Source organism: Rutilus rutilus (assembly GCF_951802725.1).
Source record: "Rutilus rutilus genome assembly, chromosome: 23".
NCBI classification, from domain to species: domain Eukaryota; kingdom Metazoa; phylum Chordata; class Actinopteri; order Cypriniformes; family Leuciscidae; genus Rutilus; species Rutilus rutilus.
Window position 1 is genome coordinate 9,891,529 of NC_140233.1, and position 14,588 is coordinate 9,906,116.

The 14,588-nt window shown below is 34.9% G+C and overlaps 1 protein-coding gene across 1 annotated transcript in view; it reads left to right on the forward strand.

Moving 5' to 3' along the window:
• LOC311282800 (uncharacterized protein) overlaps positions 1–14,588 on the forward strand; it is a 28,006-nt gene that overhangs the window by 11,611 nt on the left and 1,807 nt on the right. The window contains exons 9-16 of the mRNA XM_084396808.1: positions 9,045–9,192; positions 9,293–9,384; positions 9,531–9,641; positions 9,802–9,969; positions 10,046–10,186; positions 10,295–10,335; positions 11,330–11,377; positions 12,568–12,816. Of these exons, the coding sequence (XP_084252934.1) occupies positions 9,045–9,192; positions 9,293–9,384; positions 9,531–9,641; positions 9,802–9,969; positions 10,046–10,186; positions 10,295–10,335; positions 11,330–11,377; positions 12,568–12,816 (998 nt within the window). The remainder of the gene's footprint in view (positions 1–9,044; positions 9,193–9,292; positions 9,385–9,530; positions 9,642–9,801; positions 9,970–10,045; positions 10,187–10,294; positions 10,336–11,329; positions 11,378–12,567; positions 12,817–14,588) is intronic.

Consider the following 14,588-nt stretch of genomic DNA (forward strand, 5'->3'; position numbering starts at 1 on the left):
TATGCGGCTGACACTCAGACCCTGAAGTTAGACATGTCATGACCTTCCAGGTCGCAGAATTTGGGTCGCTGGGTGCCAACATGTCCCGAACAACTCGGTCATCTCCAATAATGCCAGTGGTTCCCCTTACTAGTCAGCCCCAATTTTGGCAAGTGAAGCATATTCACATACCCAAAATAAAAAGGTTGCTGCTCATAAGTCATTCTGAATTGTCACATAACCAACATATATTTAGAAAGCCAACCCTTGAGAGTTTACAGTTCAAGACGCAAAATTAACCAGACTTTTAATATTGAGATATATAAGCTCAAACATAAAAACAAAAACAACAAATATTAAGAATATATTTATTAAATGTATACAAATATTATGTGAATGTAGGATATCAACTTATAACCACAACTAAAGTGTAGCCACAATTGTGGTCATACTTCATTTCAAAACTGAGGATGATATCTCTAAAATTGTGCCTTTTATGATGCCTATTGTGAGACCATGTCAGGGGAGACTTTGGAGAAGTTTCAGAGAAGGCTAATAAGATTCTTATTAAATATTTTATTGCCCTGTAAACACCCATTTACAGTCTCTGACTAATGTCTGGTGAGGAGAACTGGCCCAATTCATGTTCTTTTCATTTAAATCGACCAACCTTTCAAGCCTCTGCCAGTATGAGACTTAATCTTCCTTATTCTTTTATCCTTATTCTTTTGTTTGAATTCAGCCATTATAGCCTTTCTTCTGGCATAATGCTTGGCCATTTACACCTCTGTAATCCCACTATACATGAATAATCCACTTATTATCTTAAGTTTTGTTAGAAAACAAACAACAAAAAAACTATTATTGGAACTTTAAATGCGAATTCTTTAAAAACTTTTTTTTAAATATTATGGAATAGAAAGCTCCTGTAGCAGGTGCATTAGCACAACAGGTAGCCTCAAGCTACATGACACAATTCAATTAATTAATATTACACTTTTATTTAAAGCTCACTTTAAAACACCATCGAGTATTTGTATCATATTCCGGTCGCGGTTTAAAATGGTTTCAAGTCAAAAAAAGATTTTGAAATATGTTATATTTAGCATTTTATATGAAACTATGGGCTATGCTTAGCTTTATTCTTTATTCATATAAAAATACCCCAAATCGCACGAAAATAACACACATATACTTCAATCGTGCATTTATTAGCTTCTTGTTTCGGTTAAGAAATGTCACTTTCGCTTTGTTATCACGGATGTCCAGAATGAGGAAGTGTACACAAGACGCGTCATGCAGAAGAGGCAGAATTATGGTCATGTTGAACCACGTGAGATGATTGACAGCTGTACAGCAAATGATAGAGCTCTGAGGTCAAATCTATTTTACTAACATGTGATAATTAATCATTATTTCTCCAAATATGCGCACCATTGTACTAATAGCCCTGGCGGATTCTGTATATTTTATGTATTTGAACACAAATAAACCGGAGAAGATGAGAATGAATGTTTTATGAGTGATGATTTCTATTCAAAATAACGAATGTTACAGATTAATTATTTTGCACTCCTGGCATAAATTAAGAAATTAATGTCACTGCAAACCAGTTTAATCATAAACAGTGGTCAAATATCGAAGCTGGAGTCTTAAATCTTTCTTGTGATGCTGAGTTTGTCCAGATCAAGTAAGAGTGTGATGTTTGGACGAGTAATGCATTTTGAACAACAATAATCCAGGACCACCAGTGATCCCTGCTGATCAAGGGGTTATTAACCTGCAACCAAGAAGAATAACACACACACCTGAGAAAGGTTCCCTTAAACTATAGACTTCAATTACCCCTGTGACTTATAGTCATCAGGGTACCCTAGAAAAACAGAAGTATGTATTGACACATGTTGAAGACCTTTCTTAACAAAGCAAAACATCTTTCCATATTTCATTTCTGGTAGCCGGGCTGAATGAGCGAGCACTGTTACTGCATTCAGATATCAAATACAGACATTAGAGAATACATGAAAAGAACATTTCAGTGATCACACTGGTAACTTCTATAAAATCTCACAAGCCTAGAAATGTCATTCAGCTCGTGATATTTAGAAGGAAAAATATTGATTAATACCTTGATTATAATCACTCATTACATACATTGAAGCAGCAGTGGATTCCAAAATCCACCCCTTTCAAGTGTTTCTAATGTGTTTGTGACCTTTTTAACTAGTTTGTTTCAGAATTTGATCACGGAGAACCATTTAAATCAGTGATTCCCTCATTGCTGATAGTTTTGGCTCTGCTTTTGGTGTTTGGAACAGGAGTTGTCATATATAAGAGACGAGCAGCTATAGAACAACAGCCGAAATAATGGTAAATCATTCAGTGAGCCTATAGATGTGATGCTTAACATAAATATAAATATATTTTAATTTATATTAAGTATTGCCATGAATAATTATGCAGCATTTTTTTTCCACGTTATACAGTGTCTTCATCAAACTGTCAAGTATGTTATTTTTGTTTATTTTATGACCTAGTTTCTGTCTAATGAGTGAAATCTTCAGTAGCCTGCTGTTGTTTACAGTCCAAATCATAAGTAAATGAGAAAACTGGTTGATTAAGTTAATTATTGAATTTGTATAGGCCTACTTAAATTCTAAATCTAAAAAAAAAGTATGTTATATTTTTCAGAATCTGAAGAAACCATGGAACAGCATCCTGAAGTTAATGTCATTTGCACATTTTTTTTTAAGCTTGAATGAAAGAAATGTGTTCAGATAACTAAAAAATGACCTCAAAAATAACAATTGACCTCATTACAGTCTTTCATCTTCAATGTTAAACCGGGTTCACACTGTACAATTGAATAGTCTTTTACAACTGTTGCTTGTCAGACTTTACCAACATGATCGCCGCTGTAAGCAATGGCGCACTGTAGGATCTCAGTTATCATTCAATGTCAGAATGTACGGCCATTCAAGATCCGCTAAAAACATCATCAATACGAGTTTTACATCATCAATACGAGACACGTTTATTGACTGTGAGCTGCATTTATGTGGGATAGAAAAGGTGGCTAGTAAACAAAAACATCTCTAGCGTTCATTTTGATCATGGCTTTTCATAAAAACAAATCTGGAAAAAAATGAAGACTCTTGACTGAAGCAAGTGGAGGTTTGTTGTTGTATCATCCTGTTATCATTATTTGATTTGACAGTTGTAGTCACTGCAGGACTGTGTGTGAAACTCTGCTTCTGACACTGCCAGAATTTCGTCGGAGATAATGTGGCGATCAAAGACTTAAGATTTTGGCCCAGGATCAGAGGAATCTTTCATGATTCTCAAATTTGTCTCAGATGGACAAATCGTGGCCAAAATCGTGCAGTGTTAACCCGGCTTTAATACATACTGTATGTATCACATCCGGTCTGTGTTTGTGTTTTGCTTCAGTTGGACTTTGAGTTAGTTTTGCACTGTTTCCTTTTTCCTTTTTTTCCTGTTTTCTTTGTACAGAAATGGCATGTTAAGCTAAAATGGGCCACAATTTTCAGCTAAAATGGGCTGCATACACACACACGTGTACACAGAAGTTAAGCAGAAATTGATGTTCTGATCTTTGACCATGTTTGACAAATATTTGACAAGCATACACACATACATGCACAAAAAAGACACTAATGTGCAGAAACACACACCTATACAACATGAGCAGTTCATTTTTAATTGCATTTTTTAATGAAATATTTGTTCAACTTTCTATTTAATGAAATAAATTCATAGTTTTACTATGACACGCTAAAGCCAATAGTGTCAATTTACTTTTAAAAATAAAATGATTTAAGCAGAGATTACCTGTTGTTCTCCTTTTATATTGGCCCATTTTACCTGAATGTTGTGCCGAGAAGGTACCTGTTAATACTCTATCTTTCATAATTTTAAAACAATTATACTTTTTCACAATTAAAAAAGATATATATATTTAAGTGACCCATGCTAATTTATAAAAATATCATTAGATCTCATGCATAGCTTATTTGATGGTATTATAAGTAATTTACCAAAACGTGGCCCATTTTAGCTGACTTCACCCCTGTTTTTATTTTATTTTTTACATGAATCGTTAAAACATTTTACGACGAATATAATATAATTATTATATAATTTAATTCATATAAAGCATGCCACCTATTTTTTATTTATGATGGTTTACACTTGCTATTAATCTCAGTTACTTTTCCACAATTAAAATGTTGTCATCAATTACTCACTTTCAAGTTGTTCCAAACCTGTATGACTTTATTTCTTCTGTGGAACACAAAATAAGATCTTTTTTCCTCTTCTTTGTTTTTCTTCTTCTTTTTTCCTTCTAATTCATTAAATAATAAATAATAAACTAGACCATATTTATTATTTATGTCTATGGTCTTCACTCCCTGCTATACAAAACTTATGCTGACACCTGGTGGTGTGGATACAGCATCACCCAACGCTTTCAGCAATCATCAACTAACATCAATCCGCTTCATGGACAATAAATCACCTTTCATTAGGTTACTGATATGAAGGGACCCTTACAAAAATAATTGTATTCAAGTGTGCTATTAGTATACTTTCTTTTAAACTAAAAATAAGAAAGTATACTTTCTACTTTTTATGTAGGCTATCCCACTTCACAGAAATATACACAAATTTCATATAAGTATACTTGACTTATACTGACAGAAATGTCCAAGTATATTTGAACTATACATGTACTTAATATTTTGATTGAGATATTCTCAACTTAAAAGTATAATTAAGTATTCTAAGTATACTTGCCATGTACTGTAGTTGTAGGCCATTGAATCTTTTGATTGAGTAGCCTATTAATACTTTTTTTCAGTTTTACACTGTATTTTAAACCTACATAGTTTACAAGATTTATAAGGAAAACAGATTTGTTCATAATTCTGAGTATCTGATTCTGATCTGATCTGTTTTCTTTAGTGTTATGTCTATTTCTACTCATTCTTATAGTTATGAATGGATTGTACCCATCTTTCACCAGGCTCTGAATGGGACAAACTCACTATTTTGACCTATATAACATAACAAATTACCTAAAATAATAATCTATTCGTAGGCTAAAGCAAATATAAAATGGGTGTCTGAAAAACAACGAGAAATCACAGACTGCCTGGTGGCTGAATCTGCTTAGAAATATATGACACTGTATATAGTATACACTATATATGTTATATAAAAAACATAAACATAACCAGGTGGACTGTGTATACTGAAAAAAAAAAAAAAAACCTTTTAAAGTACTTCAACGTTTATCCAGTTAATTTGAATTGTTTGTTAAATAAAAAGTTGCTCAAAATAAATACTGTGAGTAAAACATTATTGCAGAACCACAAAGAGATTATCATACTGCACATTCCTGTACCATAGCCTGGGTTTCCCCATACTGCCTTGCTAGCAGCGCGATTTTATTCACGCTGCTAGGCAGTCTGGACACCATGGACCACATTATAGCCCATGAATTGGCTCACATGGTACTTGTATTTATAAAATTATGATATGAGAAGTTTTAAATGGCTACACTACGTGTTATATAATAATAATATGGCTTGTTTGTGTTATGGTCAGTGGTTTGGCAACCTTGTGACTCTAAAGTGGTGGAATGAAGTTTGGTTGAATGAAGGTTTCGCCTCTTATGTGTCGTATCAGACTTTGCTGAACCGTCCTGGAATGTGGTGAGTGTTCACAACTTTTACACACTAACTTCTAATCAGTCATAAACATTTATTTACATCTTTTAAAGTGTACTTTGTATTACTGCATTAAACTAATTTCATGTTCATATCGTTCATATCATGACAAAATAGTAGTTTAGTAATTTGCCTTGCAAAATTTGAAGCAGACAAAGTAGGCCCCCTGTGTAGGCTACCTGTCGCTGAAATGCGGCCCATTGTGACACATCTTCATTTTGGTGACCTGTGTGGAAACCAGACTGTAAAAAATAGGTAGAGACCTTTACAGTCTATGGTAGATACATTGAAGATTTTAAGAATGGGGGAAAAAAAATCTTTGTTGAGGTGAAATTTAGGGGACAAGTTACTCGCGCCTTTTGTAATTTTCCTCAGGCGACCATTGGACTTTACACAGACTCTGATGACGCGTTTTAATGGACATCAACATCGTAAATACTGCAAAAAATGTTATATAATGATTTTTATTTTGTTTAATTTATAATTTTTTATGTAGCCTATACATTTATAACATTATTTGTATTATATTACCCTTGCATCAAGTTACAAAAAAACTAGTTAAAGGGATAGTTCACTTTGAAATTAATTTTTAATATGTTTTAGCTTACCTCAAGGGCATCCAAGATGTAGGTGTCTTTGTTTCCGCAGTAGTTTCAATTTTGATATTTTTAGGTCAAACCGTTCTTGTCTGTCAGTCATATAATGCAGGTCGATGGTCACTGTCTCAAAACACAAGCACAGAGTCCAAATTAAAACAATTCCCCACGTCCAAATGAAACAATTCCCCATCATAAGTACACATTGATGGCCTAAGACACGAAACGAGCGGTTTGTGTGAGAAAACGAACAGTATTTATATCGTTGTTATCTCTTGAAAACAGCACACGTCCAAATGATCTGACGGCGCGGGCGGGTATAGATATATACATAGATGTCGCCTTGGCTACGGTTTCGTTCCAATGAACTGCAGTAGCGAAGGCGACTTCTAGTGTATACAAAATATAGCCAATTATTTTGTTTTTATGGTGGCATTTTGTTCTTTCACCAGGCTCTGAATGGGACAAACTCACTATTTTGACCTATATAACATAATAAATGAACTAAAATAATAATCTATTCGTAGGTTTTCACAATGATATGAAGACGACTGAAAGTGAATGGGTGCTGGTGAATCTGAACATCACAGGATATTACAGAGTGAACTATGACACTGAGAACTGGGAGCATCTCCTGAAACAACTGACTGAGAAACATGAGGTAAAGACAGAGACGTGTCATTGAAATCACAGACCCAGTTCTAATTAATACATTTGACCACATTTATCTCTTTATTTATTTATTTATTTATTTATGAACATTTATTAGAGGATAAACCCCATGAGATGAAACATCTCGTTTTCATGGGGGTCCTCAGGATCATATCCAAACAACATAAAACAGCAGAACAACAGAGTAGATACAATCAAATCATAATAATAATAAAATAATAATACAACAACAATAAAAGAAAACCAAAAACCTTAGCGCACACACTCACACACATCCACACACACACCTGCACACACACGCACACACACACAAGCTCTCACTAACCCCACCCATCACAGATTGACTTTCATATATATACTGTATAAAAACATACATGACACATATCGATGCCAAATCCGAGATGCTAGAAACACAGACAAGTATTCTGAAGATATGTCAACAAAGCAGTTCGGAACAGAGGAAAAGACGTAAGCGAGCGAATGTAAGCAGGAAGGCTGTTCCAGTCACGAGGGGCTCTAACACAGAAAGCATATTTCCCAATTTCTCTCTTAACTCTAGGGACAATAAAGAAGACCTGTTCATTGTGACGAAGGCTATATTGTGACCTGTAAGGCGCTAAATATTGTGATAAATAATATGGATATTGAAAGTAAATACATTTAAAAATGAGCAGAAGCCAATGATATTGTCTTCTGTCTGAGGGTGCAAGCCAGGACAACTGTTCATACATCACACAATGATGTGTCCTATAGGGGCAGCGAAGGACGAATCGGCACAGGCTGTTGTATACCACATCGAGAGAATGTAGACAAGTGGCAGTAGTGTTGGCATATTATAATATCTGCATAGTCCAGAATAGGCAGCAACAACTGAGAGACTATCCTTTTTCTAACCTGAAAGGTAAAGCAGTCTATTGATTGATATAATGTTTTAAGACGAAAGCTAAGTTTGTTGTTAAGTGCGTGTACATGAGCTTTGAATGAAAGATCAGTTTCTAGCCAAACACCGAGATATTTAAATTTTTCTGTTGGCTCTAAAGGAGAAAAATCAAGAAAATGCAGATTAAGATTATTTCTATCTTTCTTCTTCTGGAAAAGCATACAATATGATTTTGATTTATTCAGCAGGAGTTTATTAAATGACAGCCACTGCTGTACAGAATCAAAGTCATGTTGTAAAGAATAATTTATTTCGGGAATATTTGGTTTGGAGCAATAAATAATTGTATCATCTGCATAAAGATGAATGTCACATTCTGAACAGCATAGTGGTAAGTCATTAATAAAAATGGAAAATAACAAAGGCCCAAGCGAAGAACCCTGAGGTATGCCTTTATCTACACCTGTAAAATTCGACTGACTGCCCCTGAAGGACACACACTGGCGGCGATGATGGAAATATGAGTTAAACCACAGTAGAGATGAACGGGAAAGGCCAATTGAATATAATTTATCCAGGAGCAGATAGTGATCAACTAAATCAAATGCTTTTGTAAGATCTAAGAAGATGGCACCAGTACACATATTGTTATTAAAACTAGAAAAAATATCATTTGTAAATTTCAAAAGAGCAGTGGTAGTAGAGAAGTGTTTCCTGAAACCTGACTGGCATTGAGATAGTAAATTGTTATAAGAGAGATAGCTAGATAATTGATTAAAGATTATTTTCGCAAAAATTTTCACAATACTATTAATTATTGAGATAGGTCTATAATTGTTCATATTTTGGGTGTCCCCTCCTTTATGCAATGGAATGACTTTGGTACACTTCCATGCCAAAGGCACTACATGGGTTAGAAATTGACAGATTTCTTTCTTTCTTTCTTTTTTAAAGGTCATCCCAGTCATAAACAGAGCTCAGATAGTGGATGATGCATTTAACCTTGCAAGGTAAAAATACATTGAGCAAAAAAATTGAGAATTAGGTGCAGTTATATAAAATATAATTGTTGAAAAATATAATATAATGTAATATAATATATTTTTTTATTTGTGTATGCACATTTAAATTAAGTTCCATACTGAATCATAAATCTTTTTGAAGGGCGAAGATAGTTCCTGTCACTGTAGCGCTAAAAACTACAAAATACTTAATTAAAGAAAGGGAATATATGCCATGGCAGTCTGCTCTCAACAACCTGGATTATTTCTACCTCATGTTTACACAAACCGATGTCTATGAACTTCTACAGGTCTGTAAAATACTTCACATATATTGGAAAAAAACATTCTTCCTTAGAAAATGTGTATATTGATTCCAGATTAGTGTGAATTTTGAATTTCTTGTTGCAGAACTACACCAAGAAGCAGGTGACCCCACTTTTTGAACATTTCAAGAATATGACTGAAGATTGGTCACGCGTGCCCTCTAGCCACACCGACCAGTAAGAATCCATCTTTTTTTTATGTAATCAATGATGACATTCATTTCATGTCAATATTTTTTATTTTTTTTGTCACTGAAATTATCTTTATTAATGGAAATCATAAACTACTGGCACATATTTGTTATTCTTTTTCCACTGTGTAGGTACAATCAAGTTAATGCCATTAGATTTGCCTGCAGCACTGGTGTAAAGGAATGTCAAAATCTCACTACAGGCTGGTTCAGACAGTGGATGGACCAACCAAACCACAACCCGTAAGTTTACCCGCTCTACAGGGAGGGCACTAAGTATTTTGATCCTCTAGTCAAGCAATCCAATATTATACTGCAGGAGATATGTAAGACAAACAAAAGTCTTCTCAGTTTGGCCATCCACATTTATTTCATAGATCTAATTCAGATCTCTTTTTGAAAGGATTCACCCCAATTTGAGGTCTACAGTGTACTGCAGCGCTATCGCCACAGGGGGCGCTAAAGAGTGGGACTTTGGCTGGCAGATGTTTAAGAACGCCACCATTGCAATAGAAGCTGACAAACTCATGTCATCCCTGGCTTGTGCAAAAGATCACGTGCTTTTAAAAAGGTTTGCAAGATAGTGTTTTTTAGGAACACTCTGAAAATTTTAAAAGGAATAACTTATTTTATTGTCATAAATATAGGTACCTTGAGTACACGCTTGATGCATCAATGATCCGTAAACAGGACGCTACCTCTATCATTGTGGATATTGCTGGCAACCCAGATGGTCACACATTGGCTTGGGACTTTGTGAGGGAGAACTGGGCGTATATGTTCACAGAGTGAGCTTTATGAACAACACACATACTGATACAGAAATGTTCATGGTCATTTTAATTAATTTGAAATGCAGTTTTAATGTGATCAACAAAATGAGTTTGTGTCCCTAGGTATGGTGTTGGGTCCTTTAACTTTGCCAGCCTTATAAGTGGTACGACCAAAACATTTTCAACTGAATCAGAACTTGAGCAGGTGTGTATTTTGTATTGGTACACAAATCAGTAACATTGTTAGAATTGAATTCAAACAACTGACTAAACTATTCAACTCTATTTATACATTTCTGTTGTTTTTTTTTCTTTATATCTCTACATGTGAAAAGCTTCTGCAGTTTAAGAGTGACAATTCAGCAATCGGCTTTGGATCAGGGACAGCGGCTCTGGCACAGGCCATTGAGAAGACTAAAGCAAATATAAAATGGGTGTCTGAAAACCAACGAGAAATCACAGACTGGCTGGTGGCTGAATCTGCTTAAAAATATATGACACTGTACAAATGATGTCAGTCTCCTGTGTATCTCTATGTGTGATGAAATATAAAAAACATAAAACATTTTTGGTCAACCAAAAAGCGTAACCAGGTGGACTGTGTATTCTGAGAAAAAAAATAACTTTTAAAGTACTTCAATGTTTATCCAGTTAATTTGAATTGTTTGTTAAATAAAAATTTGCTCTGTAATAAAATAAATACTGTAAAACTTTATTGCAGAACCACAAAGAGATTATCATATAGGCTATACTGCACATTCCTGTACCATGGAATACAAAAAGAATCTTAAATATTTATACTGTTTTCAAATATTCTTTCTTGTAAACATATTTTATTTCATGCTTAAATTTTGTTATCCTCCCCTAGAGCAGAGACGATCCACACTGTAAAGTTCTACAATACTGTAAAACAGTAGCATTGCCTGTGAACTTTGGTTGAGTTTGTAGCTTATGCCTGAATAATGACTTTATGAATGCTTGTGCTGACAGGTGACAACAGAGTATGTGTGGTTTAACGCTCAAATAGAATGGAATGAGGAAGATGAATTATGCTTGCAGGCATTTAGACAGGAGACTAATTTCTTTCGTATTTGACGGCAACACTCAATAAATGTTCTAAAACATGAGAGACTGAAAGAATGCTGGGCATATGGATAGATATTCTCGTGTTACTTGTACTTTTACCTCCAACATCTGCTTCAAATGGTAAGTTTCAAAAGGTTATGAATTGTTAAAACATAGGCATACTGCTATTCAATTAATGAAATTCAAGATGTTATCCATGTTATCTCGTTACTGATCTTCATAGAGCATTACTCATGCATGCTGAAAGCTTGACAATATCATTCAAGACCCATGTAGATGGAGAAATAGATAGAAAATGACTACTTATTGTTAAAACAACAACAACCGTGTTGTGTTTCAGGTTCAGGCCACTCTTTGTGGTTGCTTTCAACTTATATTCAGGGAGAAACAATTTCCTGAATTTAGTTACACAACAACTTTGGATGACATTTGAAAAAGTTAATAATTGTATTTTACAAAATATATATTTTTTTCTAGTATATATTTTTTATTAGATCTGACAACATTTTAAGCTGTCATATGGTTGTTACAATGTGCCCCTCATGTTACAGTGTACCCTATGGGCATGTTGTCACTGTTCACTCATTAGCTTGTTTCATTAATACAGTGTATACTTTTTTTCTTTATTTTATGAAGGTAAAATTTTGCCATAAAAAATCGCATGCGCAGGGTAAGATTTATGAAAGTGTACATAAGATTGTAAGCGTAAATTAAATTGCATTAGCATGAAGCTGCAGTTTCACAATACATGAATTACACTTACGAATAACAGTAAAATGAAGCAATATTTTTTTTTTTTACGCTTGAAAGGCGATTTACACCTTCACAAATCTTCTTGCGCATGCAAATTTAATTTACATTATCTTATGTACACTTTCACAGATCTTACCCTGCACATGCGATTCTTTATGGCATCATTCTACTTTCATAAAATAAAGAAAAAAGTATACACTAGTCTGTATTAATGAAACAAGACCAAATATTTGTACTATACATGTGTGAAATTAATGTAAAAAAAAAAAAAAAAAAAAAACTCTGAACCCCAAGTGGATTTATACAAACTGAGAAAGTCAAAAAGTGTTAGGTTTTGCCCCGCTTTCCCCTACTCATATCATTTTCATTCTGAATGAAAGTATAAGTCATTGCCAAGATTCCAAGGCTTATGTTTTAAATTAAATATAAATAGGATGAAGCTTAAAAGTTTATTGTATACAGTCTCATAGCCTACTATGGTAGAAATCAATCAATCTCAAATAATCAATAATGAACAATAATCCATTGTAATCACCAATAATCTATTTGTTTTTCAGGTTCTCACTCTTTTTGGTTGCTTTCAACTTACATTCGTGGAAAAACACAATTTCCTGAATTTAGTTGCACAACAACTTTGGATGACATCACAGTTGGATACTATGATTCAAAGACATATATTCCAAGAGGGAATACGACGAATGAGGATGATGTGATTGATTCAGTTTACATTAAGGATATAAGTGGCTACATGTATAACTCCTTTTTGAGAAGAGCCGCACTGTTAAGGCAAGACAGCCAAAATGACAGTAAGTATCTATTAATCTATTTAAAAATGCACGAAATGCTATTCATACTGTACATATTCAATTCCTTAAAAACATATTTTTGATGAGCATATTTTTAATGTTTAATTTAACATTTTTAGTTAATCATTTGTGGTATCAGAATTAAAAGTATAACTTTATAATAATTTCTGCAAAGTCTTCTATTATTGTATCTTTATTAAAAATATAAAAAATCTTAATATGCTTCTATTATTTTTTAAATATTGTCTGAAAAATAAAATGTAATGTGGTATAGCCTTTGAGCTGCGTTTATGATCGCTTCGATATAGTGGGTTTCATTTTGCATTTAGAGTGACCGTAAAGTATGAATGGGTGAGTTACACTCACCTAAAGGATTATTAGGAACACCTGTTCAATTTCTCATTAATGCAATTATCTAATCAACCAATCACATGGCAGTTGCTTCAATGCATTTAGGGGTGTGGTCCTGGTCAAGGCAATCTCCTGAACTCCAAACTGAATGTCAGAATGGGAAAGAAAGGTGATTTAAGCAATTTTGAGCGTGGCATGGTTGTTGGTGCCAGACGGGCCGGTCTGAGTATTTCACAATCTGCTCAGTTACTGGAATTTTCACGCACAACCATTTCTAGGGTTTACAAAGAATGGTGTGAAAATGGAAAAACATCCAGTATGCGGCAGCCCTGTGGGCGAAAATGCCTTGTTGATGCTAGAGGTCAGAGGAGAATGGGCCGACTGATTCAAGCTGATAGAAGAGCAACTTTGACTGAAATAACCACTCGTTACAACCGAGGTATGCAGCAAAGCATTTGTGAAGCCACAACACGCACAGCCTTGAGGCGGATGGGCTACAACAGCAGAAGACCCCACCGGGTACCACTCATCTCCACTACAAATAGGAAAAAGAGGCTACAATTTGCACGAGCTCACCAAAATTGGACAGTTGAAGACTGGAAAAATGTTGCCTGGTCTGATGAGTCTCGATTTCTGTTGAGACATTCAGATGGTAGAGTCAGAATTTGGCGTAAACAGAATGAGAACATGGATCCATCATGCCTTGTTACCACTGTGCAGGCTGGTGGTGGTGGTGTAATGGTGTGGGGGATGTTTTCTTGGTACACTTTAGGCCCCTTAGTGCCAATTGGGCATCGTTTAAATGCCACGGCCTACCTGAGCATTGTTTCTGACCATGTCCATCCCTTTAAGACCACCATGTACCCATCCTCTGATGGCTACTTCCAGCAGGATAATGCACCATGTCACAAAGCTCGAATCATTTCAAATTGGTTTCTTGAACATGACAATGAGTTCACTGTACTAAAATGGCCCCCACAGTCACCAGGTCTCAACCCAATAGAGCATCTTTGGGATGTGGTGGAACGGGAGCTTTGTGCCCTGGATGTGCATCCCACAAATCTCCATCAACTGCAAGATGCTATCCTATCAATATGGGCCAACATTTCTAAAGAATGCTTTCAGCACCTTGTTGAATCAATGCCACGTAGAATTAAGGCAGTTCTGAAGGCGAAAAGGGGTCAAACACAGTATTAGTATGGTGTTCCTAATAATCCTTTAGGTGAGTGTATAAGGTATGTGAATGGAATATTTTGATATTTGGGATATGGTCATTGGGTTACTTTTGGGTTATTTTTGGTTGGCCTTTAGGCTATTTTGTTAAGCTGGCCTGGCAACCCTGCTACAAGATCACATGGCGATAATATCAAACAGGTTTGAAAATTTTGCAGCATCTGTGAATGCATGAGACGTCGCCGACC